The following is a 26475-nucleotide window of genomic DNA, read 5'->3' as shown; positions in this document are numbered from 1 at the left end:
CCCAATTCTTCAATTGTTAGAATTATCCTGTACACCCCTTGACCTCAAACATGATGCAGCTCCAGGTGGATTCTGATGCCTCCTTTTTCTTAGGATATTTCGCATGCACCATATCATGTTTGCAGAAACATAAGAAACACTGCCTAAAACACCCCATTTTGGAAACTAAGTCCCTCAAAGTTTTTTTTATGAGGGTACAGTGAACCTTTCACCCGTATGGATGGTTTATAGATTTTATAATTTGTAGATTCAGCCTAAGTTTTAACATCTTCGCAAGAAACATAGTGATAACGTAAATGTGCACGAATTGCACATTTCGCACCAATTTTCCTACTTTTACAGGAACACAGCGATAATAACACCACAAACTTTGTAACACCTCCTCCATCATCTTCTATCTCTCTACATAGATGGACCATGTTCTCTCCTCCTCCATCCTCTTCTATCTCTATATAGATGAACCATGTTCTCTCCTCTTCCATCATCTTCTTCTATCTCTATATAGATGGACCATGTTCTCTCCTCCTCCATCCTCTTCTATCTCTATATAGATGAACCATGTTCTCTCCTCTTCCATCATCTTCTTCTATCTCTATATATAGATGAACCATGTTCTCTCCTCTTCCATCATCTTCTTCTATCTCTATATAGATGGACCATGTTCTCTCCTCCTCCATCCTCTTCTATCTCTATATAGATGAACCATGTTCTCTCCTCTTCCATCATCTTCTTCTATCTCTATATAGATGGACCATGTTCTCTCCTCCTCCATCCTCTTCTATCTCTATATAGATGAACCATGTTCTCTCCTCTTCCATCATCTTCTTCTATCTCTATATATAGATAGACCATGTTCTCTCCTCCTCCATCATCTTCTATCTCTCTACATAGATGGACCATGTTCTCTCCTCCTCCATCCTCTTCTATCTCTATATAGATGGACCATGTGCTCTCCTCCTCCTCCACCATCTCTATATAGATGGACCATGTGCTCTCCTCCTCCTCCACCATCTCTATATAGATGGACCATGTGCTCTCCTCCTCCTCCATCATCTTCTATCTCTCTACAAAGATGGACCATGTGCTCTCCTCCTCCATCATCTTCTATCTCTCTACATAGATGAACCATGTGCTCTCCTCCTCCATCATCTTCTTCTATCTCTATATATAGATGGACCATGTGCTCTCCTCCTCCTCCATCATCTTCTATCTCTATATAGATGGACCACGTGCTCTCCTCCTCCATCATCTTCTATTTCTACATAGATGGACCACGTGCTCTCCTCCTCCATCATCTTCTATCTCTCTACATAGATGGACCACGTGCTCTCCTCCTCCATCATCTTCTATCTCTCTACATAGATGAACCATGTGCTCTCCTCCTCCATCATCTTCTATCTCTCTACATAGATGGACCACGTGCTCTCCTCCTCCATCATCTTCTATCTCTCTACATAGATGAACCATGTTCTCTCCTTCTCCATCATCTTCTATCTCTCTACATAGATGGACCACGTTCTCTCCTCCTCCATCATCTTCTATCTCTATATAGATGAACCATGTGCTCTCCTCCTCCATCATCTTCTATCTCTCTACATAGATGGACCACGTGCTCTCCTCCTCCATCATCTTCTATTTCTACATAGATGGACCACGTGCTCTCCTCCTCCATCATCATCTTATATCTCTCTACATAGATGGACCACGTGCTCTCCTCCTCCATCATCTATCTCTATATAGATGGATAATGTGCTCTCCTCCTCCTCCATCATCCTCTCTCTCTCTCTCTCTATTATATATAATGTGCTCTCCTCCTCCTCCATCATCTTCTATCCCTATATATAGATGGACCATGTGCTCTCCTCCTCCATCATCTTCTATCTCTATATAGATGGACCATGTGCTCTCCTCCTCCATCATCTTCTATCTCTATATAGATGGACCATGTGCTCTCCTCCTCCTCCATCCTCTTCTATCTCTCTACATAGATGGGTCATGTGCTCTCCTCCATCCTCTTCTATCTCTATATAGATGGACCATGTGCTCTCCTCCTCCTCCACCATCTTCTATCTCTATATAGATGGACCATGTGCTCTCCTCCTCCTCCTCCACCATCTTCTATCTCTATATAGATGGACCATGTGCTCTCCTCCTCCTCCTCCATCATCTTCTATCTCTATATAGATGGACCATGTGCTCTCCTCCTCCTCCTCCTCCATCATCTTCTATTTCTACATAGATGGACCACGTGCTCTCCTCCTCCATCATCATCTTCTATCTCTCTACATAGATGGACCACGTGCTCTCCTCCTCCTCCATCATCTTCTTCTATCTCTCTACATAGATGGACCACGTGCTCTCCTCCTCCTCCTCCATCATCTTCTTCTATCTCTCTACATAGATGGACCACGTGCTCTCCTCCTCCATCATCTATCTCTCTACATAGATGGACCATGTGCTCTCTTCCTCCATCATCCTCTATCTCTATATAGATGGATCATGTGCTCTCCTCCTCCTCCATCATCTTCTATCTCTATATAGATGGATCATGTGCTCTCCTCCATAATCTTCTATCTCTATATATAGATGGGCCACGCGCTCTCCTCCTCCATCATCTTCTCTCTACATAGATGGACCATGTGCTCTCCTCCTCCATCATCTTCTATCTCTCTACATAGATGGACCACGTGCTCTCCTCCTCCATCATCTTCTTCTATCTCTCTACATAGATGGACCACGTGCTCTCCTCCTCCATCATCTTCTTCTATCTCTCTACATAGATGGACCACGTGCTCTCCTCCTCCATCATCTTCTTCTATCTCTCTACATAGATGGACCACGTGCTCTCCTCCTCCATCATCTTCTATCTCTATATAGATGGATAATGTGCTCTCCTCCTCCATCATCTTCTATCTCTATATATATATATATATAGAGATGGACCATGTGCTCTCCTCCTCCTCCTCCATCTTCTTCTATCTCTATATAGATGGACCATGTGCTCTCCTCCTCCATCCTCTTCTATCTCTATATAGATGGACCATGTGCTCTCCTCCTCCTCCTCCATCTTCTATCTCTATATAGATGAACCATGTGCTCTCCTCCTCCTCCATCTTCTATCTCTATATAGATGAACCATGTGCTCTCCTCCTCCATCCTCTTCTATCTCTATATAGATGGACCATGTGCTCTCCTCCTCCATCCTCTTCTATCTCTATATAGATGGACCATGTGCTCTCCTCCTCCATCCTCTTCTATCTCTATATAGATGGACCATGTGCTCTCCTCCTCCTCCATCCTCTTCTATCTCTATATAGATGGATAATGTGCTCTCCTCCTCCATCATCTTCTATCTCTCTACATAGATGAACCATGTGCTCTCCTCCTCCATCATTTTCTATCTCTATATAGATGAACCATGTTTTCTCCTCCTCCATCCTCTTCTATCTCTATATAGATGAACCATGTGCTCTCCTCCTCCTCCATCATCTTCTATCTCTATATAGATGGACCATGTGCTCTCCTCCTCCATCATTTTCTATCTCTATATAGATGAACCATGTGCTCTCCTCCTCCATAATCTTCTATTTCTATCACACTCCACCATCTGATCCTCCTACTCCTCTCCTCCCTATTTACCATTTTGATTGCTCGTATAACATCACTATTGGTCCACATAATCCCGGAATGACCATATTGGGGCCGATCTTCACGTCTTCTGCTCCTGGGTTTTTCCCTTCAGATTTCCTGAAGATCTTATATAGGACCCTGGATGCTTCCTACTCTGTATTTTCCCTTCTGAATCCCTGACTAGTTCCATAATATAATAAAGATGATAGAAATGTAGATGGGGACAACAATGGTGGAAATGTAGATGGGGGGGGGACAACAATGGTGGAAATGTAGATGGGAGGGGACAACAATGGTAGAAATGTAGATGGGGGGGACAACAATGGGGGAAATGTAGATGGGGGGACAACAATAGTGGAAATGTAGATGAGGACAACAATGGTGGAAATGTAGATGGGGACAATAATGGTGGAAATGTAGATGGGGGGACAACAATGGTGGAAATGTAGATGGGGGGACAACAATGGTGGAAATGTAGATGGGGGGACAACAATGGTGGAAATGTAGATGGGGACAACAATGGTGGAAATGTAGATGGGGGGACAACAATGGTGGAAATGTAGATGGGGACAACAATGGTGGAAATGTAGATGGGGGACAACAATGGTGGAAATGTAGATGGGGGACAACAATGGTGGAAATGTAGATGGGGGACAACAATGGTGGAAATGTAGATGGGGGACAACAATGGTGGAAATGTAGATGGGGGGAACCAACAAAGGTGGAAATGTAGATGGGGGGACAACAATGGTGAAAAAGGAAGATGGGGGACAACAATGGTGGAAATCTAGATGGGGGGGGACCAACAATGGTGGAAATGTAGATGGGGGGGACCAACAATGGTGGAAATGTAGATGGGGACAACAATGGTGGAAATGTAGATGGGGGACAACAATGGTGGAAATGTAGATGGGGGGACAACAATGGTGGAAATGTAGATGGGGGGACAACAATGGTGGAAATGTAGATGGGGGGACAACAATGGTGGAAATGTAGATGGGGGGACAACAATGGTGGAAATGTAGATGGGGGACAACAATGGTGGAAATGTAGATGGGGACAACAATAGTGGAAATGTAGATGGGGGACAACAATGGTGGAAATGTAGATGGGGACAACAATGGTGGAAATGTAGATGGGGGACAACAATGGTGGAAATGTAGATGGGTCACCTCACCTCTCCGGTCAGCAGGTGGAGGATCTCCAAGGTGAAGTGTAATATTCTCTTAGTCATCTCATTCCTGTCCTTGTCCATCCTTGGGGGATCATTCAGGAGAAGAGGAGACAACTGGGTCAGCTGGAGGGGATAGTCCTGAAGAGGAGGAGCCTGAATCACAGAACCAGCGACACAATGTAACAAACCTCCTCCTCGTGTAATCTCCTTACTACTGGGGTGACACAAAGTAACAAACCTCCTCCTCATGTAATCTCCTTACTACTGGGGTGACACACTGTAACAAACCTCCTCCTCACGTAATCTCCTTACTACTGGGGTGACACACTGTAACAAACCTCCTTCTCATGTAATTACCTTACTACTGGGGTGACACACTGTAACAAACCTCCTTCTCATGTAATTACCTTACTACTGGGGTGACACACTGTAACAAACCTCCTTCTCATGTAATTACCTTACTACTGGGGTGACACACTGTAACAAATCTCCTCATATAAAACTACTTCACATTTTATATTCTCTCTTTTATTAATTTTTATTTATTTCATCATTATTTCTTTTTCAATTTTACTTTTTCCCTTTCTCTCCTCCTACTTCATCTCTACAGTGTTTCTCCTTTATATATATAAAGTTGCAAATTTTGCTTTATATATTGCAATGTACTCATGCTCACTGTACATGTCGTATTTTTCTTCTGTATTAAAATACAAAATTCTTTAAATAAACAGTTATACCAAAAAAAAACTACTTCACTCACCACCTCTTGTCTCCACAGATAAAATCGACTCTTAGGTCACATGATTGTGACATCATCACAGGTCCTTGACCCACAATCTCCTCTTTCCTGTTGAGCTCCGCCCCACAAGTAGTGGTCACTTGGTTGTGACATCATCACAGGTCCTATACCTCCCCTATTTAGCAGATACTACATATATATATATATATATATATATAGCCCATAAGTAACTGGAGGGAGATTAATCGCTGTGCCTTAGAGTACGATTCTGTTTTCTCTACACTACCTGGCAACAACTGAAGCAGACCCACTGTGATTGGTCCTCGGCTGGCTGTCAGTTTATTGGCTGACCAATAGGAGGGACAGATTAGCCCGGGAATCTTGACTCCTCCTCCCTCACTTCAGTGCTGTTAGGGAAGAGATCGGAGGAGGAAGCTGTGTGGGAAGGAGCGGAACATTACCTCAGAAATAACAGCCTGATTAACCCCTTCACTGTCAGATCGTCACCCTCTATTAACTCCTTTAGTGCTGCTTCATAATCATTAACGCCTTCACTGCCAGGTCGTCACTCTTCTGTGTATTCTGACAGTGGCATTGAAAGGATTAGAGAAGAATCTCCCTCATTAACCCCTTAAGTGCCAGGTCATAATCATTAACCCCTTCACTGCCAGATCTCTCATTAACCCCTTAAGTGCCAGGTCATAATCATTAACTCCTCCACTGCCAGATCTCTCTCATTAACCCCTTAAGTGCCAGGTCTTAATCATTAACCCCTTCATGACCCAGCCCATTTTCACCTTCAGGACCTGGGCAGTTTTTGCACATCTGACCACTGTCACTTTAAACATTAATAACTCTGATGCTTTTACTTATCATTCTGATTCCGAGATTGTTTTTTCGTGACATCTTCTACTTTATGTTATTGGTAAAATTTCACTGATATTTGTATCATTTCTTGGTAAAAAATCTAAAAATGTCATGAAAATTTTGAAAATTTAGCATTTTTCTAACTTTGAAAGTCTCTGCTTGAAAGGAAAATGGATATTCCAAATAAATGACATATTGATTCACATATACAATATGTCTACTTTGTGTTTGCATAAAACAATTGACAAGTTTTTACTTTTGGAGACATCAGAGGCTTCAAAGTTCCGCAGCAATTTTCCAATTTTTCTCAAGATTTTCAAAATCGTAATTTTTCAGGGACCAGTTCAGGTTTGAAGTGGATTTGAAGGGTCTTCATATTAGAAATACCCCACAAATGACCCCATTATAAAAAGTGCACCCCCCAAAGTATTCAAAATGACATTCAGTAAGTGTTTTAACCCTTTAGGTGTTTCACAGGAATAGCAGCAAAGTGAAGGAGAAAATTCTAAATCTTCATTTTTTACACTCGCATTTTCTTGTAGACCCAATTTTTGAATTTTTACAAGGTGTAAAAGGAGAGAAATCACCCTAAAATTGGTAACCCAATTTCTCTCGAGTAAGGAAATACCTCATATGTGTATGTAAAGTGCTCGGCGGGCGCAGTAGAGGGCTCAGAAGGGAAGGAGCAACAATAGGATTTTGGAGAGTGAGTTTTTCTGAAAGGGTTTTTGGGGGCATGTCCCATTTAGGAAGCCCCTATGGTGCCAGAACAGTGGACCCCCCCCCCCCCCCACATGTGACCCCATTTTGGAAACTATACCCCTCATGGAATTTAATAAGGGGTGCAGTGAGCATTTACACCCCACTGGCGTTTGACAGATATTTGAAGCAGTGGACTGTGCAAATCAAAAATTTTATTTTTCATTTTCACAGCCCACTGTTCCAAAGATCTGTCAGACACCAGTGGGGTGTAAATGTTCACTGCACCCCTTATTACATTCCGTGAGGGGTGTAGTTTCCAAAATGGGGTCACATATGGATATTTATTGTTTTGCGTTTGTCAGAACCGCTGTAACAATCAGCCACCCCTGTGCAAATCACCTCAAATGTACATGGTGCACTCTCCCTTCTGGGCCTTGTTGTGCGCCCCCAGAGCACTTTGCGCCCACATATGGGGTATTTCCGTAGTCGGGAGAAATTGCATTACAAATTTTGGGGGTCTTTTTTCCCTTTTACCTCTTGTGAAAATGAAATGTATAGTGCAACACCAGCATGTTAGTGTAAAAAATTTTTTTTTTTACACTAACATGCTGGTGTAGACCCCAACTTCACCTTTTCATAAGGGGTTAAAGAAGAAAAAGCCCCCCAAAATTTGTAAGGCAATTTCTCCCGAGTACGGCGATACCCCATATGTGTCCCAAAACTGTTGCCCTGAAATACGACAGGGCTCCAAAGTGAGAGAGCGCCATGCGCATTTGAGGCCTGAATTAGGGATTTGCATAGGGGTGGACATAGGGGTATTCTATGCCAATGATTCCTAAACAGGGTGCCTCCAGCTGTTGTAAAACTCCCAGCATGCCTGGACAGTCAATGGCTGTCCGGCAATACTGGGAGTTATTATTTTGCAACAGCTGGAGGCTCCGTTTTGGAAACAGTAGCGTACCAGACGTTTTTAAATTTTTTTTGGGGGGGGGGGCTGTGTAGGGATATGTGTATATGTAGTGTTTTTTACTTTTTATTTTAGGTTAGTGTTAGTGTAGTGTAGTGTTTTTAGGGTACAGTCACATGGGCAGAGGTTCACAGCAAGTTTGCCGCTGGGAGTTTGAGCTGCAGCGCAAAATTTGCGCCATCTCAAACTTGCAGCACTCACTGTAAACCTCCGCCCATGTGAGTGTACCCTGTACATTCACATTGGGGGGGGGGGCAAACATCCAGCTGTTGCAAACTCCGAGCATGCCCTTTGGCTGTCCGTGCATGCTGGGAGTTGTAGTTTTGCTGGTTTGGAAACACTAAGTTAAGTAATAAACTTTCAAGTGTTTTGCAACCAAACTTAGTGTTTCCAAACCAGTGTGCCTCCAGCTGTTGCAAAACTACAACTCCCAGCATGCATGGTCTGTCAGTGCATGCTGGGAGTTATAGTTTTGCAACAATTGCAACAGCTGGAGGCACTGAGGTAGGAAACGGACAATGTTTCCCAACTAGTGTGCCTCCAGTTGTTGCAAAACTACAACTCCCAGACTGCCCAGGTATGCTGGAAGTCTGGGCATGCTGGGAGTTGTAGTTTTGCAACATCTGGAGGTCCACAGTTTGGAGACCACTGTATAATGGTCTCCAATCTGTGCTCTTCCAGATGTTAGAGAACTACAACTCCCAGCATGCCTGGACAGACTGAGCATGCTGGGAGTTGTAGTTTTGCAACATCTGGAAGAGCACAGATTGGAGACCATTATACAGTGGTCTCCAAACTGTGGACCTCCAGATGTTGCAAAACTACAACTCCCAGCATGCCCAGAAAGCCAAAGGCTGTCTGGGCATGCTGGGAGTTGCAGTTTTGAAACTCCCAGAGGCAGCAGTGAGATCGCTTTACGGCGATCTCACTGCTGCCAATGAAGATGCCGCACTGCTGCCGGAAACTCACCTCCGGGACGCAGCGCCGCCGGGACCGCATGGAGGACGTCGCTCGCGCCGGGACCGCTCGGGACACCGCATGGCCGGGTAAGTGATGTCGGGGGACGGGTCAGGGACACTTAGCAGAGCGGTGTGTGTCCCGATCCCCATGATCCGAACTCACACACCGCGCTGCTATCAGCTAGTCAGATTTGACCAGCTGATAGCAGCGATCGCTTGGGAGGGGGGGATGAAACCCCCCGTGGTCGCATGGTAAGATGGCTGGATATCAGTGATAGCCACCATCTTACCGGGCGCTGCGGGATGCCGTGAGTAGCGGCAAAAATGTTCATGACGTACCTGTATGTCATGGGTCGGGAAGGGGTTAACCCCATCCACTGCCAGATCTCCCTCATTAACCCCTTAAGTGCCAGGTCATGATCACTAACCCCATTCACTGCCAGATCTCCCTCATTAACCCCTTAAGTGCCAGGTCATGATAATTAACCCCTCCACTACCAGATCTCCCTCATTAACCCCTTAAGTGTCAGGTCATAATCATTAACCTCTCCACTGCCAGACCTCCCTCATTAATCCTTTATGTGCCAGGTCGTAATAATTAACCCCTCCACTGCCATATTACCCTCATTAATCCCTTTAGTTCCAGGTCATAATCATGAACCTCTCTATTGCCAGATCACGCTGATTAACCCCTTAAGTGTCAGGTCATAATCATTAACCCCCCATCCACTAACAGATTACCCTCATCAACCCCTTTAGTGCCAGGTCGTAACCCCAGATCCCCTTAATTAAAGTCTTTAGTGCTATTTCATAATCATTAACCCCTTCACTGACAGATGCACACCCTCCTATGCCGATATCATCATCCAGGGTGCCATCAGCAGGGAGTTGGGGCACCTAGTGGCACCACCATCACCCCTCTGTACCTCACCACTGTCCCCTTGCATTTGACACCTGTCATTTTAGAATTTACTTTATGTTTTTGTGAAAGAAAAAAAGATATATAGTAAGTGGGGGGGGGGTTAGTGTAGTTGTCACGTGTCTGAGCTTTTAGGGCAGTGGTCCCTAACTGTGGCCCTCCAGATGTTGCATGCCCAGACAGCCTGGGAGTTAAAGTTTTGCAGCATCTGGAGGGCCAGAGTTAGAGACCACTGATCTAGGGAGGGTCTTTAGGTTGGAGTCACCCCTTTCAGGGCCAGTGCTCCAGTAGGCAGGGTCAGAAGGGAGTAGTTGTCTATGGGGACAGGGCCCCCTCAATGTGTCTGCACATCTATACTTAGAGGTCGGGTCCTATACAAGTCGATTATTAGTAATAAAAATGATGCAGCGTGTTTACACGGCTGAAGAGGCATATGCCATGCCAGACCAGAATGCTCTGTATACCCCTCAAAAAACGAAAATGTGCGAATTACTAAAACAGAAACTCAATTACACATTTTAAGATGTTTTTATTCCTCCAAAATTTTGTGAAAAAATACAATAGATACCCATAATCTCTGAATTAAAGGAGTAGTCTGGTGAAATATAATTTATCCCCTATCCTGGATAGGGGATAAGTTATAGATTGCGGGGGTCCCAGCGCAATCTCCTGAATGGGCCCCCAGCAATATGCTGGAAGGGGGCGTGCTGACCCCTGCACGGATTACCAGCCAACACGCCCCTCCATGTACCCCATAGAGATACATGAAGGGGATGTGCCAGCCGTGGCTTCCTGCTGGGGTTGAACAGCCGCTTCCAGCAAACTGCCCGTGCCCCGTTTAGGAGACCACAGGGGGTCCCAGCGCTCAGACTGCCCCAGCTATAACTTATCCCCTATCCTTTGTATAGGGGATAAATTATATTTCACCAGACTACTCCTTTAAATCCTATAAAATTGCAATAATGAGCCCAACCGCACCTACAGAAAGCCTTTTATGGCCACACTGGGTGCACGTCTGAACACAGAAGAATTAGTGTAATATGTCTAGGGCACTCTCTATCATTTTGGGCCCTGAAAACCCAAGGGTAGAGTAATTCTAGAAAAAATTCCGTCCGGAAAAAAAAGCTTTCAATTTCGTGTGGAATTCGCACGGAATTCATGGGAAATTCCCTGCGGAAAATGAGTTAATGACATATTTCAAGGTGCTTTTCCATGTGAATTCCGCACGTAATATATTTCGAGTGTAAACATTTTTGGGCTTCTGCCTTCGTATTCCGCAAGAAGAATGAACATGTTCTTTCTTCTAGCGGAATGGAATTCCGCGAGCAGAATTTACTCAGTGGGAACAGTACAGAGTGAAATACATTGAAGTCAATGGCAAAAACAGATGTTAATTATTTCTGATCAGAGAATTCAAGAGGAATTATTTGAGTAAACGCACCCTAACAGTGTGCAACAGCGAAATTGATGCTCTAAAAGCCTCTGGATGCTTCTCTCATTTTGGGCCCTGCCACGTGTCCAGACATTGAAATAGGATGAGAACTTCTAATGACAGAGGAAATGGGGTTATATGAGCACAGTACAAAGAAAACTGACTATAAAATAACTCATTAGTAGAAAATGTAAAATTAATGTTTTAAATCTGCTTTACATTATTTCAGTAAAAACCTGTGGGATCGAAATGATCGCTCTGCCCCATGATTAAAGGGGTTATCCACTGTATAGTGACTTTACTGGATCCGTGCTTGTCTTGGTGTTAAATGGCTGTGTTATGAGTCCACCATAACATTACTGCTATCTTTTTGTGAAATTTTGTGTTGCAGTTTCCTACCTCCAACTACAAGTCCCCGGATCCCTTGTATGTAAGTGTGGGGTCACTTTCCTCCCTCCCACACATCAGCCACCCCACCCATTGCAGCACACCTGAGCTGCCTTCCATTGGTGCTTGTTTGAAACTACAATTCCCTGCAGCCCTGATGAGAATGATCTCCCTCCCACACAGTGGTCGCTTCACCCATTGAAGAACAGACAGGCTCCCTCTGAACACCTGATTAGTGATGTAAAGTCTCAAGCTGCACTACAACCTGGGAATTGACAGTCATTTTATATGCTGCTTAAAATGAATTGCGAGCCCAGTCATCAAACACAGGTACAGACACAAAGCACAATATTATGAACTACACTATCTTTACAGCCTCTGTAGCACAAATAGTCAAATAAAAATAAATCCCGGAATACCCCCTTTTAAGGGGTGCTCCGCTGCCCCAGCGTTCGGAACATTTTGTTGTCACGCCCCCCCCCCTTCCATAGGCTTGCATTGAGGGGGTGTGGTGTAATGTCACGAGGGGGCGTGGCCATGACGTCACAACCCCAACAGCCTGCACACAGCATTTGGAACAAAATGTTCTGAACGCTGGGGCAGCGGAGTACCCCTTTAATGGTGGAAAAAGTTCTGACAGGATTTATCTTTGTCTCATTCTATTACATCACAAGAACCTGACATTCTAACAGGGGTGTGTATACTTTTTATGTCCACTGTAGAGAGGCAGGACATGTTATCTTCATTCGTTACGACGGCCCGATTATGACAATACACAATTTGTATAGTTTCCGTCCTGTTTTACCAATTTAGAAAAAAAATATTTTTTTCAGGTAGCATTTTTTGACCCCTATACCTTTTCTATTTTTTCGTATACAGGGATGTATGAGGGTCATTTTGCCCTGTGATCTCTGTTTTTATTGGTGCTTTGGTGGTATTGATCAGACTTTTTGATCGCTTTTAATTTTTTTACTACATTTTTTTCGGGGATGTGATAAAAAAAAACACAGATGAATAATGTTATATTTTTAATAGTTTGGACAATTATACACGTGACAATTCCATATGTTTTTTTTTTTATTATGTTTACATGTTTGTTATGTATAAACTTTTTACTCCTTAAGGGTATGTTCACACGAGCGGATTTACAGCGTATTTTACTCTGCGTATCCGCTGGTGAACGCCCACTCTATGATGTCTTTACATGTGCCTGCTCGTAGCGGCAATATGCTGCGACGAGCAGAAACACTGCAGTGATACTCGCACATCGCGGCCACTCTCCCGTCTCTGAGCTAGGCAGAGAGCTCCCGCGACATGCATTGCCGCTACGAGCAGGCACATGTAAAGACATCATAGAGCGGGCGTTCACCATCGGATCCGCAAATACGCTGCGAAAATCCGCTCGTGTGAACCAGGGCTGTGGAGTCAGTAGATAAATGTTTCGACTACGACTCCGGAGTTTTTTGTACTTCCAACTCCGACTCCTCTGTATTAATATGTGAATGTATTTTATACATTCCTTTAAGGAAAGAAAGGTAACATACCTGTCATTACCACAGGACTACTGGCTGGGAAGCCAACAGTCTACTGTATTGAACAGTTTGTGTGCTGATCTGCTGCTGAAGACAGGGCAGTGGGAGGATCCAGGAAGGGGCATTTATTATAAAACATGATTTCCCTAGTAGAATCCCATAGTCATGTTTAAAGGGGTACTCCACCCCTAGACATCTTATCCCCTATTCAAAAGATAGAGGAAAAGATGTCAGATCGCCGGGGTCCCGCTGCTGCGGACCCTTGGGATCCCTGCTGCAGTACCGCGCTTTCATTACTACACAGAGCGAGTTCACTCTGTGCGTAATGACGGGCGATACAGGGGACGGAGCAGCGTGACGTCATAGCTCCGCCCCTCATTACATCACGGCCCGTCTCCTTAATGCAAGTCTATGGCAGGGGGCGTGACAACCGTCATGCCCCCTCCCATAGACTTGTATTGAGGGGGCGGGCTGTGACATCACGAGGGGCGGAACCGTGACGTAACGATGCCCCGGACCCTGTATTGCCCGTCATTACGCACAGAGTGAACTCGTTCTGTGTAGTAATGAAAGCGCGGTACCGCAGCGGCGATCCCGGGGGGCCCCAGCAGCAGGACCCCAGCGATCTGACATCTTTTCCCCTATCCTTTGGATAGGGGATAAGATGTCTAGGGGCAGAGTACCCCTTTAAGCTAACAATCGAGTTTACAAGTTTTTATAGCCTTAGCTGAATGGCAGCAGTTTTTCCAATGGTTTACAGCTTCAATCTTGAACTATTGACCCTCTATTCCCTTCACTTATACAAGTTTCTCTAGTCCTGCAAAGAACATATTTCCTTAACCCCTTATCAGTGAGAGGCGAGGTTACCCATGGGTTCCTTGTAACAGCAGAACAAAACACTATGGAAAGTATAAGTATTGCCGCTCCTAATTGTGCGTTGTGTGCCATATAGTGACGCACATGAAAAGCTTCTTCACAGTCACTTAACGTGTTCGTTTTGCGGTTACGTGAGGCACTGCATGCATTGGTCTTTATTCTTACAGTAGAGAAGTCATTAATTATGACTTTTTGTGAATTGGGACATTTAAACTTTTATTTTTATTTATTTTTTATTCCAATCTAGATTTAGTAGGAGTCGGTACATTTTTTGCCGACTCCGACTTCAGGTACCCAAAATTTCGTCCGACTCCACGACTCCACAGCCCTGGTGTGAATGTACCCTAAAGGGGTATTCCAGGAATAAAAAAAAAACAGGCATTTTTTTTCTTTCAAAAACAGCGCCCTCCTTGTCTCCACTTTGGGTGTGGTATTACAATTTGGCCCCATTCAATTCAATAGAACAGAGCTGCAGAACTACACCCAACCTGGAGACAAACAGCAAGAGGTCTTTGAAAGATTCCAGGAATTTTAAAGAAAAACTGTCACCCTAATCACCCACACTAAACCCATAATACACTGTGTTATAGTGTAGGTGACCAGGAATCCAAAGAGGGGTCAATTACTATATTCGAGGCAGTGGTTCCTGAGATATTGGCTGGCAAAGTTCTTCTTAATTCAGGGAATTGGGCACAGGAGGCGGGGCCCCATTGGCTGCTTCTTTCGGACTTCTAAATCAGCCGTCCCCTTAATTAGCATATTCATATTCTGTGACTCCACCTCCTAGTGATGTGAGTCACATGTCATGTGAGCGCATGCATCGGCAGTTTACATTCAGCTTTCCTGTCCTGAGCTCTGACTGCTGAAAGCTTAATGTAAACGGCGCCGGCGCATGCGTTCTACCGACCGAGCGCAGCGCTCACGTGACATGCGACTCACGTCACTAGGACATGGAGTCACAGACTATGCTAATTAAGGGGACGGCTGATTAAGAAGACCGAAAGAAGCAAGGGCTGACCAGCCGACGGGGCCCCGCCTCCTTTGCGCAATTCCCTGAATTTAGAAGGGGAATTCCCCGGCCAAAATCTTGGGAACCACGGCACCGATTATAGTACGTGACCCCTCTTTGGATTCCTGGTCACCTACCAGTGGTTTAGTGTGGGTATTTGGGGTGACAGTTTTCCTTTAAAGGGGGTACTCCACTGGCCAGTGTTCGGAAGTAAATGTTCCGAATGCTGTTTTCGAGCCGCCGTGGTCGGCCACGCCCTTGCAACGTCATGCCCCCCCCTCAATGCAAGTGAATGGGAGGGGCGTGACTTTGTCACGCCCCCTCCCATTGACTTGCATTGAGGGGACGTGACCATTACATCACAAGGGGCGTGGCTGACCCCCACAGCGCGTAAACAGCGTTCGGAACATTCACTTCTGAACGCTGGCCAGTGGAGTACCCCTTTAAGGACATCAGGCGCACCTGTACACCCTGGTCCCGCTCTCGGAGCTGAGCGCACTTCATACCCGGTGGGTCCAGATTGCTATTAACCCTTTAGACGTCGCATTCAAAATTTGGGGGGGGGAAATAATTGATGTCATTATTAAGTGCAATTGGTGGCGCAAGAAAACAACTACAAGCCTCATATGGGTCTATAGGAAGATAATTGAAAGCGTTATGGTTAAGAAAAGGCGAAGAGGAAAAAACGAAATCCCTGCATCCTTACAGGGTTAAAATTTGCCAAATTGCGCAAAAGAAAAATGTAATTGTCATCCTCAGCGCTAAAATCCATAAAGCTTCATTTTATACTTCACGTATTCAGGACCAGACCACTAGGGGGCAACAAGAGACAATAAATTGCCCTCCAATTATTTATGGGTTATAGATGTGTTTCCCAGCCAATGTGCCTCCAGCTGTTACAAGACTACAACTCCCAGCATGCCCAAACAGCCAGAGGCTAAGTTACAGTGTTCATTCACAACCGCTCTATAGCTGCTGGAGGTGTAGGACCTGTGATGATGTCACAATCATGTGATCAGTACATGAGGGGGTGGAGTTAAGCAGAATAGAGGATGGATGAAGGACCTGTGTGGATGGTCATGTGACAGGAAGAGGCAGACCTCAGCAGGAGAGAGATTGTAGGTGAAGGGCCTGTGATGATGTCACAATCATGTGACCTGGGAGAGCTGAGCTTATTTGTAAAGAGAACACACAGTGGCAGAAGTAAGTTTATGTGAGGAGGTTTGTTACAGTGTGTCACCCCAGTAGTAAGGAGATTACATGAGGAGGGGGTTTGTTACAGTGTGTCACCCCAGTAGTAAGGAGATTACATGAGAAGGGGGTTTGTTACAGTGTGTCACCCCAGTAGTAAGGAGATTACATGAGGAGGAGGTTTGTTACAGTGTGTCACCCCAGTAGTAAGGAGATTATATGAGGAGGAGGTTTGTTACAGTGTGTCACCCCAGTAGTAAGGAGATTATATGAGGAGGAGGTTTGTTACAGTGTGTCACCCCAGTAGTAAGGAGATTACATGAGGAGGAGGTTTGTTACAGTGTGTCACCCCAGTAGTAAGGAGATTACATGAGAAGGGGGTTTGTTACAGTGTGTCACCCCAGTAGTAAGGAGATTATATGAGGAGGAGGTTTGTTACAGTGTGTCACCCCAGTAGTAAGGAGATTACATGAGGAGGGGGTTTGTTACAGTGTGTCACCCCAGTAGTAAGGAGATTACATGAGAAGGGGGTTTGTTACAGTGTGTCACCCCAGTAGTAAGGAGATTATATGAGGAGGAGGTTTGTTACAGTGTGTCACCCCAGTAGTAAGGAGATTATATGAGGAGGAGGTTTGTTACAGTGTGTCACCCCAGTAGTAAGGAGATTATATGAGGAGGAGGTTTGTTACAGTGTGTCACCCCAGTAGTAAGGAGATTAAACGAGGAGGAGGTTTGTTACAGTGTGTCACCCCAGTAGTAAGGAGATTACATGAGGAGGAGGTTTGTTACAGTGTGTCACCCAGTAGTAAGGAGATTACATGAGGAGGAGGTTTGTTACAGTGTGTCACCCCAGTAGTAAGGAGATTACATGAGGAGGGGGTTTGTTACAGTGTGTCACCCCAGTAGTAAGGAGATTACATGAGGAGGAGGTTTGTTACAGTATATCACCCCAGTAGTAAGGAGATTACACAAGGAGGGGGTTTGTTACAGTGTGTCACCCCAGTAGTAAGAAGATTACATGAAGAGGAGGTTTTTTACAGTGTGTCAACCCCAGTAGTAAGGAGATTACATGAAGAGGAGGTTTTTTACAGTGTGTCACCCCAGTAGTAAGGAGATTACATGAGGAGGAGGTTTGTTACAGTGTGTCACCCCAGAAGTAAGGAGATTACATGAGGAGGAGGTTTGTTACAGTGTGTCACCCCAGAAGTAAGGAGATTACATGAAGAGGACGTTTGTTACAGTGTGTCACCCCAGAAGTAAGGAGATTACATGAGGAGGAGGTTTGTTACAGTGTGTCACCCCAGTAGTAAGGAGATTACATGAGGAGGAGGTTTGTTACAGTGTGTCACCCCAGTAGTAAGGAGATTACATGAGGAGGGGGTTTGTTACAGTGTGTCACCCCAGTAGTAAGGAGATTACATGAGGAGGAGGTTTGTTACAGTATATCACCCCAGTAGTAAGGAGATTACACAAGGAGGGGGTTTGTTACAGTGTGTCACCCCAGTAGTAAGAAGATTACATGAAGAGGAGGTTTTTTACAGTGTGTCAACCCCAGTAGTAAGGAGATTACATGAAGAGGAGGTTTTTTACAGTGTGTCACCCCAGTAGTAAGGAGATTACATGAGGAGGAGGTTTGTTACAGTGTGTCACCCCAGAAGTAAGGAGATTACATGAGGAGGAGGTTTGTTACAGTGTGTCACCCCAGAAGTAAGGAGATTACATGAAGAGGACGTTTGTTACAGTGTGTCACCCCAGAAGTAAGGAGATTACATGAGGAGGAGGTTTGTTACAGTGTGTCACCCCAGTAGTAAGGAGATTACATGAGGAGGAGGTTTGTTACAGTGTGTCACCCCAGAAGTAAGGAGATTACATGAGGAGGAGGTTTGTTACAGTGTGTCACCCCAGAAGTAAGGAGATTACATGAAGAGGAGGTTTGTTACAGTGTGTCACCCCAGAAGTAAGGAGATTACATGAGGAGGAGGTTTGTTACAGTGTGTCACCCCAGAAGTAAGGAGATTACATGAGGAGGAGGTTTGTTACATTGTGTCGCTGGTTCTATGATTCAGGCTCCTCCTCTTCTTCAGAACTATCCCCTAAAGCTGACCCAGTTGTCTCCTCTTCTCCTGAATGATCCCCCAAGGATGGACAAGGACAGGAATGAGATGACTAAGAGAATATTACACTTCACCTTGGAGATCCTCCACCTGCTGACCGGAGAGGTGAGGTGACCCATCTACATTTCCACCATTGTTGTCCCAATCTACATTTCCACCATTGTTGACCCCCCATCTACATTTCCACCATTGTTGTCTCCACCTACATTTCCACCATTGTTGTCCCCCCATCTACATTTCCACCATTGTTGACCCCCATCTACATTTCCACCATTGTTGTCTCCACCTACATTTCCACCATTGTTGACCCCCCATCTACATTTCCACCATTGTTGTCCCCATCTACATTTCCACCATTGTTGTCCCCCATCTACATTTCCACCATTGTTGTCCCCATCTACATTTCCACCATTGTTGTCCCCATCTACATTTCCACCATTGTTGTCCCCCCATCTACATTTCCACCATTGTTGTCCCCTCATTTACATTTCCACCATTGTTGTCCCCTCATCTACATTTCCACCATTGTTGTCCCCATCTACATTTCCACCATTGTTGTCCCCCATCTACATTTCCACCATTGTTGTCCCCATCTACATTTCCACCATTGTTGTCCCTCCATCTACATTTCCACCATTGTTGTCCCCCATCTACATTTCCACCATTGTTGTCCCCCATCTACATTTCCACCATTGTTGTCCCCCATCTACATTTCCACCATTGTTGTCCCCCCATCTACATTTCCACCATTGTTGTCCCCATCCATATTTCCACCATTGTTGTCCCCCATCTACATTTCCACCATTGTTGTCCCCCATCTACATTTCCACCATTGTTGTCCCCCCAGCTACATTTCTACCATTGTTGTCCCCATCTACATTTCTACCATTGTTGTCCCCCATCTACATTTCCACCATTGTTGTCCCCATCTATATTTCCACCATTGTTGTCCCCATCTACATTTCCACCATTGTTGTCCCTCCCATCTACATTTCCACCATTGTTGTCCCCATCTACATTTCCACCATTGTTGTCCCCATCTACATTTCCACCATTGTTGTCTCCATCTACATTTCCACCATTGTTGTCCCCATCTACATTTCCACGATTGTTGTCCCCATCTACATTTCCACCATTGTTGTCCCCATCTACATTTCCACCATTGTTGTCCGTCCCCATCTACATTTCCACCATTGTTGTCCCCCCCCCATCTACATTTCCACCATTGTTGCCCCCCCCCCCCCATCTACATTTCCGCCATTGTTGTCCCCCATCTTTGGACCCGCTCTATGTTCTGGATGTCTCTTTGGAGGTGAGGTCTCCAGAACTGACCCCAGTATTCCAGATGTGCTCACTAGAGCTCTATACAGGGGGCACAATCTCCTCTTTGTAGTGAGGGAGGAATACTGGGGTCAGTCCCCCTTATTGTCTCTCTCCATACACAGGATTACACCATAGTGAAGAAGACATGGGGGGAGTGTGTGGTCCCCAGCAGCCATCTCCATGAGTCAGGGCGAAAGAGCAGGGCCCGGGGCCCCATCACAGAGCCTCCACCTCTCTCACTGATACATGAGGAGAAGATCCTAGAACTCACCCACAGGATCACTGAGCTGCTGACTGGAGAGGTGACCCTGCTGGGACATTATACAGTAATGGAGGGGTCTGGTGATGACTGGAGAGGTGACACTGCTGGGACATTATACAGTAATGGAGGGGTCTGGTGATGATTAGAGAGGTGACACTGCTGGGACATTATACAGTAATGGAGGGGGTCTGGTGATGACTGGAGAGGTGACCCTGCTGGCACATTATACAGTAATGGAGGGGGTCTGGTGATGACTGGAGAGGTGATGCTGCTGGGACATTATACAGTAATGGAGGGGGTCTGGTGATGATTAGAGAGGTGACACTGCTGGGACATTATACAGTAATGGAGGGGTCTGGTGATGATTAGAGAGGTGACACTGCAGGGACATTATACAGTAATGGAGGGGTCTGGTGATGACTGGAGAGGTGACACTGCTGGGACATTATACAGTAATGGAGTGGTCTGGTGATGATTAGAGAGGTGACACTGCTGGGACATTATACAGTAATGGAGGGGTCTAGTGATGACGGTATCATTGTGTGTCAGGTTCCTATAAGGTGTCAGGATGTTGCGGTCTTTTTCTCCATGGAGGAGTGGGAGTATGTAGAAGGACACAAGGATCTGTACCAGGACATAGTCATGATGGAGGATCACCGGCCTCTCACATCACAAGGTAAGAAGTGACATATATATAGATATCACTCTCACTACCTAGTAACATAGAAATCTATCCAGCAACTGATGTATTAATTCCCTGTGTGTTCCATACAGATGGAGTCATTGATAGATATCCACCTGAGAGGTGTCCCCGCCCTCTGTATTCCCAGGACTGTCCAGAGGGAAATGTCCCAGAGAAGCATCAGGTAGATGAGGCTGAGCCTATATCTCTATAGGGGGGTCCTGCAGTCATAGATGTGGGGATAGATTTTGGGGGTCTCTGTTGCTCCTCCTGTCTGCTGTATTGTAGTGAATTGTTCTATATGTCACATCAGGGGGGAGATCTGACTAATAATAAAGTGGAGGATGAAGAAGAGAGGATGAGGGGCCATCACCCGTGTATGAGGGAAGTGAGGGAGGAAATTCCAGGAGGTGTTACCTCAGGTATGTAATAATTCCAGGAGGTGTTACCTCAGGTATGTAATAATTCCAGGAGGTGTTACCCCAGGTATGTAATAATTTCTGGTAGGATTGATGGAATTGTATTGAATGAATAAATTGATCTAAAGTGAAAACACCCACATGGCCCCTATAATGGAGGGGATCACCTTCTGACCCTTTTTTTTTCTGTCGTCCTGACAGTAGGACTGATGGTGATCCCCTCTATTTTAGAGCGTATCCGATGTTTTTTCCTTTTTCATGGGAGGATTTTTAATCCCTCCTATTCTTTCCTTAATTTCTTTTTCAGGGCTTTTCCTTTTTACATTACAGGGACACTCTCTCTTTAAAGGGGTATTCCAGGAAAAAACTTTCACTTTCACCTCTGCTTGTCTAAGGAACTGTCCAGAGTAGGAGCAAATCCCCATAGCAAACCTCTAATGCTTCGGACAATTCCTGAGACAGCAGAGGTGTCACAAGAGAGCACTGTTGTCAGAAAGAATAGAACAACTCAACTTCAGCAGCTGATAACTACTGGAAGGATTAAGATTTTTTAATAGAAGTCATTTACAAATCTGTTTCATTTTCTGGAGCCAGTTGATAAAAAAAATATATATATATATATTTCTTGGAATACCCCGAGGCGCTCCTGTCCTGTGTTCTGGCAGTGTTTGCCGCCTTACCTAATGCCGGGCGCTCTGTCCCTTGCTCACACGTGCCAGCCCAGCTCCATCGTCTTCCTTTGCTGGCGCCATTTTGCGGAAGTGATACCACCCAGCTGACGTCACTTCCGTTCTCCTCCCCCGTCTGGTTTGTCCACTCGGTCCCGTTTTATTCTGTTTAGAATTTTCTTGGGACCAAGCAGAGATTATTCTAATCTCCTTCTCTCTTTGCTAAGGAGAATTGTATAAAATATTATATTAATAAAACATTAGATTTTTTCTCCTGAGGGGGCGGGGCTTAAGCTTTGGTGCCAATTGCGCCTATTTAAACGTCTAGCTACTGTTGCTTGGGAGCAAAGTGTTGTGAATTTTCTACTCCAGTATTGTACTTCGTGAGACTCTAGCTTGGCTAGCTTCCTTTTTTTATCTCTGATCTGTGATCTTTGATTCTCTTCTACTGTTTCTGTTGGAGTGTATTTTTTGCCTTGCTCTGGGTAATTTTTAGATCTTGATAGATAATGTTTCCTCTTTTACTCCTTTTATTAAACTGTAAATTTTTATTGAAAGTTTTCAGTAAATACACGAACAACAACACAAGCAGGGGAAATAAACCCCGCAGCTCAAGTTAACAATAGAAATGGAGTGCAAAAATACACTAAATCGGAACTGGTTACCAACAGTGAAAACATAGGAGTCGGATAAGTCCAACCCCAGCAGTGCTACATAATACAGTAAATGTAGAAAAAAGGGGGGGGGGGGGGAGGGGGAGAGAAAGGATAGAGACTAACAAACACAGTAACAACAGACCACATTCAGGGAGGGGGAAGACAAGACAAGAAAGAAGCAGGGAGAAAAGAGAGAAGGAAACCCAGCCAAAAGACCCCGAAGAGAGGTCAAAAGCTAGGGGTGGTTGCCTATCAATGAACCTATCCCAGGGATCCCACACCAAGAGAAAGGCCGGGATAGTATTGTTCAATGAGGCCGTGAGAGACTCAAGGGACCGAATTTCCCGTATCCTAGCCACTAGATTATCCCCTGACGGAGGTAGAGTTTGCTTCCAGTACTAGGCTATAAGAGTTTTAGCGGCTAAAGTAATATGTAGGAACATCTTGAACAGATTCTTAGATAGAGTTCTGATAGACAATTGCAGGAGAAAGACCAGCGGATCCAACGGGACCATCACCCCCAACACCTCCTGAATCAGACGCTGAACCCTACACCAGTACAGAATGATATGCGGGCAAGACCAAAATATGTGGAAAGTGTCACCCAGACCAACCCCACATCTCCAGCACTGGGGAGGAATGTCAGGGTTCAGCCTATTCAGCAAGACCGGAGTGTGGTACCACCCCATGAGCATTTTGTACTGAGTCTCCTTGTAGGTAGTACAAATCGAAGCCCTAGTGGCCCGATCCCAGACCATCTTCCACTGAGGAATGGTGATAGCGGTTTGAAGGGTCGTCTCCCAATAGTCCATGTACCTGTGCGAAGGCATAGTGCTGTCTGGAGGGGAGATTGAGAGAATCAATTCAGAGGAGGGGAGATTCCAACGAGAAACCAGCTGGTCAAAGGGCAGGAGGGCACGGGATACAGGGTCAACCACATCGGCCCAGCAGAAAAGGTTATGGGAGCCCCATTCCCTGACCATAAGGGAGGTCACACCGGGGGGGAACTCTGGATTATAGAGGAACGACCGCAGGGGAGAAGAAGAAGAAAAAAGGCCAAATCGCTGAGAACAATAAGTCCATACATAACGGGTAAAGGACATGGGGCCAAGCAGGGGGCCCGCAGGGGATGGGAGAGGGTAGGTCCCCAGGAGAGTTAGGATGGGTTGGTGCTAGCCACAGTTTCTCCACCTCCATCCACTTGCTGTATGCATGGTAGGAAGACCAGGACACCAAGTGCCGCAGGTGAGCCGCCCAGTAATATTTCGCTACGTCCGGGACCCCAAGACCCCCATAACACCGGCTCGCCAGCATGACAGACATAGGTAACCTGTGCTGCTTAGCATCCCAGATAAACCGAAAAAATAGCTGATTGAAAAGAGCGTAATACCGCGAGCGGGACTCTTACTGGCAGCGATTCGAAAAAGTAGAGCAATTTAGGGAGAATAGTAATCTTAACCGCTGCAATACGACCGAAAAAAGATATATATTGAGATCGACACTTCTCCATTAAAGCACGCAGCTCACGGAACAGATTGAGAAAGTTAGCAGAATATAGAGAGGCATAGGTAGGAGAAAGATAAACCCCAAAGTACTTAATAGCGGACTGAGACCAACGGAAAGAATAGTTAGATTTAAAGAGGGAAACCACAGGAGAAGAGAAGTTGAGGGGCATAGCCTCCGATTTAGAGAGATTGACCCTATATCCGGAGACCCGCCCATATTCATGTAAAAGTCTATACAGGGAAGGCAATGAGATGAGGGGGTTAGTGAGTGTAAGTAGGACATCATCTGCGAAAAGACAGATCTTAAAATTCCCTACCATGGATGGCCACACCAGAGACATCCGGGTCCCCCGGGATTAAGGCTGCGAGCGGTTCGATACATAAAGCAAAAATCAAGGGGGACAGCGAACATCCCTGCCTAGTACCATTGTAGAGAGGAAAAGGAGTGGAGGAGGCACTGGGAAGTTTAAGCGAAGCAGTAGGAGAGGAATATAGGCCCCGCAGCGCAGTGAGGAAGTTACCAGAGATCCCAAATTTCGGGAGTGTGGCAAACATAAACGGCCAACCCAGTCTATCAAAGGCCTTTTCAGCATCCAGACTCAATAGCAAGGCCTGACCGGACCCCCGATTGACCACATCTATCAGATCCAGAACCCTCCGTGTATTATCACCCCCCTGGCGGCCAGGGATAAACCCCACTTGATCCTTATGGATAAGGGTAGGCAAAAAACCACATAAGCGAGTTGCCAACACTTCAGAGAACAGCTTCAGATCTGAGTTCAAGAGGGCTATGGGCCTGTAGCTGGAGCAATCATGGGGTCCTTTCCCGGCTTCGGGATCAATGTAATAAGAGAATGTAGGAAGGTCTGTGGGATGTTCTCCCCATGTAGAAAGGAGTTGAACAGAGAAACCAGTTTGGACAAAAGGATAGCAGAGAAAGTCTTATAGTACAGATATGGAAAGCCATCGGGACCCGGAGAGCGCCCCGCTGGGAGGGACTTGAGGACCTCTGCAAGTTCCTCAAGGGTGACAGGGGCGTTCAGGATCTCCCGATCACCAGACGAGAGAACCGGAAGGCTACACCTAGAGAGGAAGGAGTCAAGGGTTGCAGCACGTTCCCCGGGGTCCAAGGGAAGTTGAGAAGGAAGGGAGTACAGTCTGGAGTAATAGTCCTGAAAAAGACATGTGATAGAGTCTGGATGATATTGAAGAGTCCCTGGCGAGTCTCTCAGGGCAGAGGGTGTCTGAGAAGTTGTCCGGTCCCGAAGGCGCCTAGCCAACATAGTATGGGCTTGATTACCTTTTTCATAAAAGCGTTGCTTTGCGTAGAGTAATTGCCGCTCCACTTTATGGAGGGCCAGGTAACCTAACTGGGACCGCGCAGCCACCAGGCACCTCAGGACCGGGAGGGAAGGAGAAACCTCAAAGCGAGCCTCCAGGTCCGAGATTAAAACCCTGAGTTCCCGGGAGCGAGCCAAACTATCGCACTTCTGTCTGGAGCTCAAAGCAATGCAATGACCCCTGATCACAGCCTCATGGGCCTCCCACAGGATAGCCTGGGAAGAGACAGAGCCCTCATTAGCGGTAAAGTATTCAGTATTGCTTTTGAGGATCGAGTCCCGGGAAGGAAGGACTTTGAGTAAAGAGTCATTTAGATGCCAGTGACAGCGGCGGACAAAAGAGGAGAAAACGGAGAAAAGGAGACAAGAACAGGACTATGGTCAGACCAGGAAATAGGTTCTTGAGAGGCAGAGGTGAGCATGCGAACTATGGGAAGATGTACGAGTATGAAGTTTGTGAGGGTGGGAGTAAAAGAAAAAGAGCGGTAGGAGGGGTGATCAATGCGCCACAGGTCAAAAAGCGCAGCCGAACGAAGCAACGACAATCGACAAAAAAGAGTGGAGAGGCGCACCTGCGGAGCAGGTGGAGGGGACCCAGCGAGCGAATGACGGTCAACCCTGGGGGGGAAAAGACTAAGTTAAAATCCCCTCCCAATAACCAGGCTGAGGGGGCATACAGAGAAGCAATAGTTTATCCCCCAGGGACCCCTGCAGAATAAGAAACCTACCCGATGGATCTGCATACGAGGAGGTGACCCGTAAAGGGCATGTTCTAGATATCAATATAGCCACCTTCAGGAAGGTCTGGGGGAAGAGGTGGTGAAGAAATTGAAAGGAGCCCGTCTTATCAAAGTGTGTCTCCTGAAGATATACAATATCAGCTTTGAGGGCTACCAGCTCCCTCGGCAGCAGACACCGCTTAGTAGGGGTGTTGAGGCCCTTCACGTTCAAAGAGACACACTTAGCCATAGGAGTGGAAAGGAGAGAAGAACATAAGCTGTGTACGGTACTCACTTGGCTGCTCTGGGGTGCCAGGGGAGGTCCAGTTAGAGGCAGAAGTCCACGAGGGCAGGCTAGACTTCCTAGGAGAAAAAGAGACGAAGAGAGAAGCCATACAACCGG

The 26475-nt window shown here is 45.8% G+C and overlaps 2 protein-coding genes across 10 annotated transcripts in view; one reads left to right on the top strand and one right to left on the bottom strand.

The window, feature by feature from the left end:
• Window positions 1-26475, bottom strand: part of LOC130308375 (zinc finger protein 420-like) — a 201175-nt gene that overhangs the window by 9382 nt on the left and 165318 nt on the right. Inside the window, exon 8 of the mRNA XM_056552244.1 lies at window positions 4808-4957. Within this exon, the coding sequence (XP_056408219.1) occupies window positions 4808-4957 (150 nt within the window). The remainder of the gene's footprint in view (window positions 1-4807; window positions 4958-26475) is intronic.
• The window catches only part of LOC130282118 (zinc finger protein 260-like), a 33912-nt gene continuing 13333 nt past the window's right edge, over window positions 5897-26475 (top strand). The window contains exons 1-8 of one of the 9 annotated variants that reach the window (XM_056530143.1): window positions 5897-6104; window positions 11781-11819; window positions 11960-12106; window positions 18451-18603; window positions 19944-20123; window positions 20633-20759; window positions 20858-20949; window positions 21079-21187. In XM_056530143.1, coding sequence (XP_056386118.1) covers window positions 12065-12106; window positions 18451-18603; window positions 19944-20123; window positions 20633-20759; window positions 20858-20949; window positions 21079-21187 — 703 coding nt within the window. In that variant the 5' untranslated portion in view covers window positions 5897-6104; window positions 11781-11819; window positions 11960-12064. Of the gene's footprint in view, window positions 6469-11780; window positions 12107-15004; window positions 15296-16124; window positions 16397-18450; window positions 18604-19943; window positions 20124-20632; window positions 20760-20857; window positions 20950-21078; window positions 21188-26475 lie in introns of those variants that run through there. The other 8 variants (XM_056530069.1, XM_056530221.1, XM_056530287.1 and 5 more) reach the window with 8 other exon arrangements.

Source organism: Hyla sarda, chromosome 1, assembly GCF_029499605.1.
Source record: "Hyla sarda isolate aHylSar1 chromosome 1, aHylSar1.hap1, whole genome shotgun sequence".
NCBI classification, from domain to species: Eukaryota; Metazoa; Chordata; class Amphibia; order Anura; family Hylidae; genus Hyla; species Hyla sarda.
Note: the sequence above shows the minus strand (reverse complement) of the source record. Positions and strands in the feature narration are given on the sequence as shown.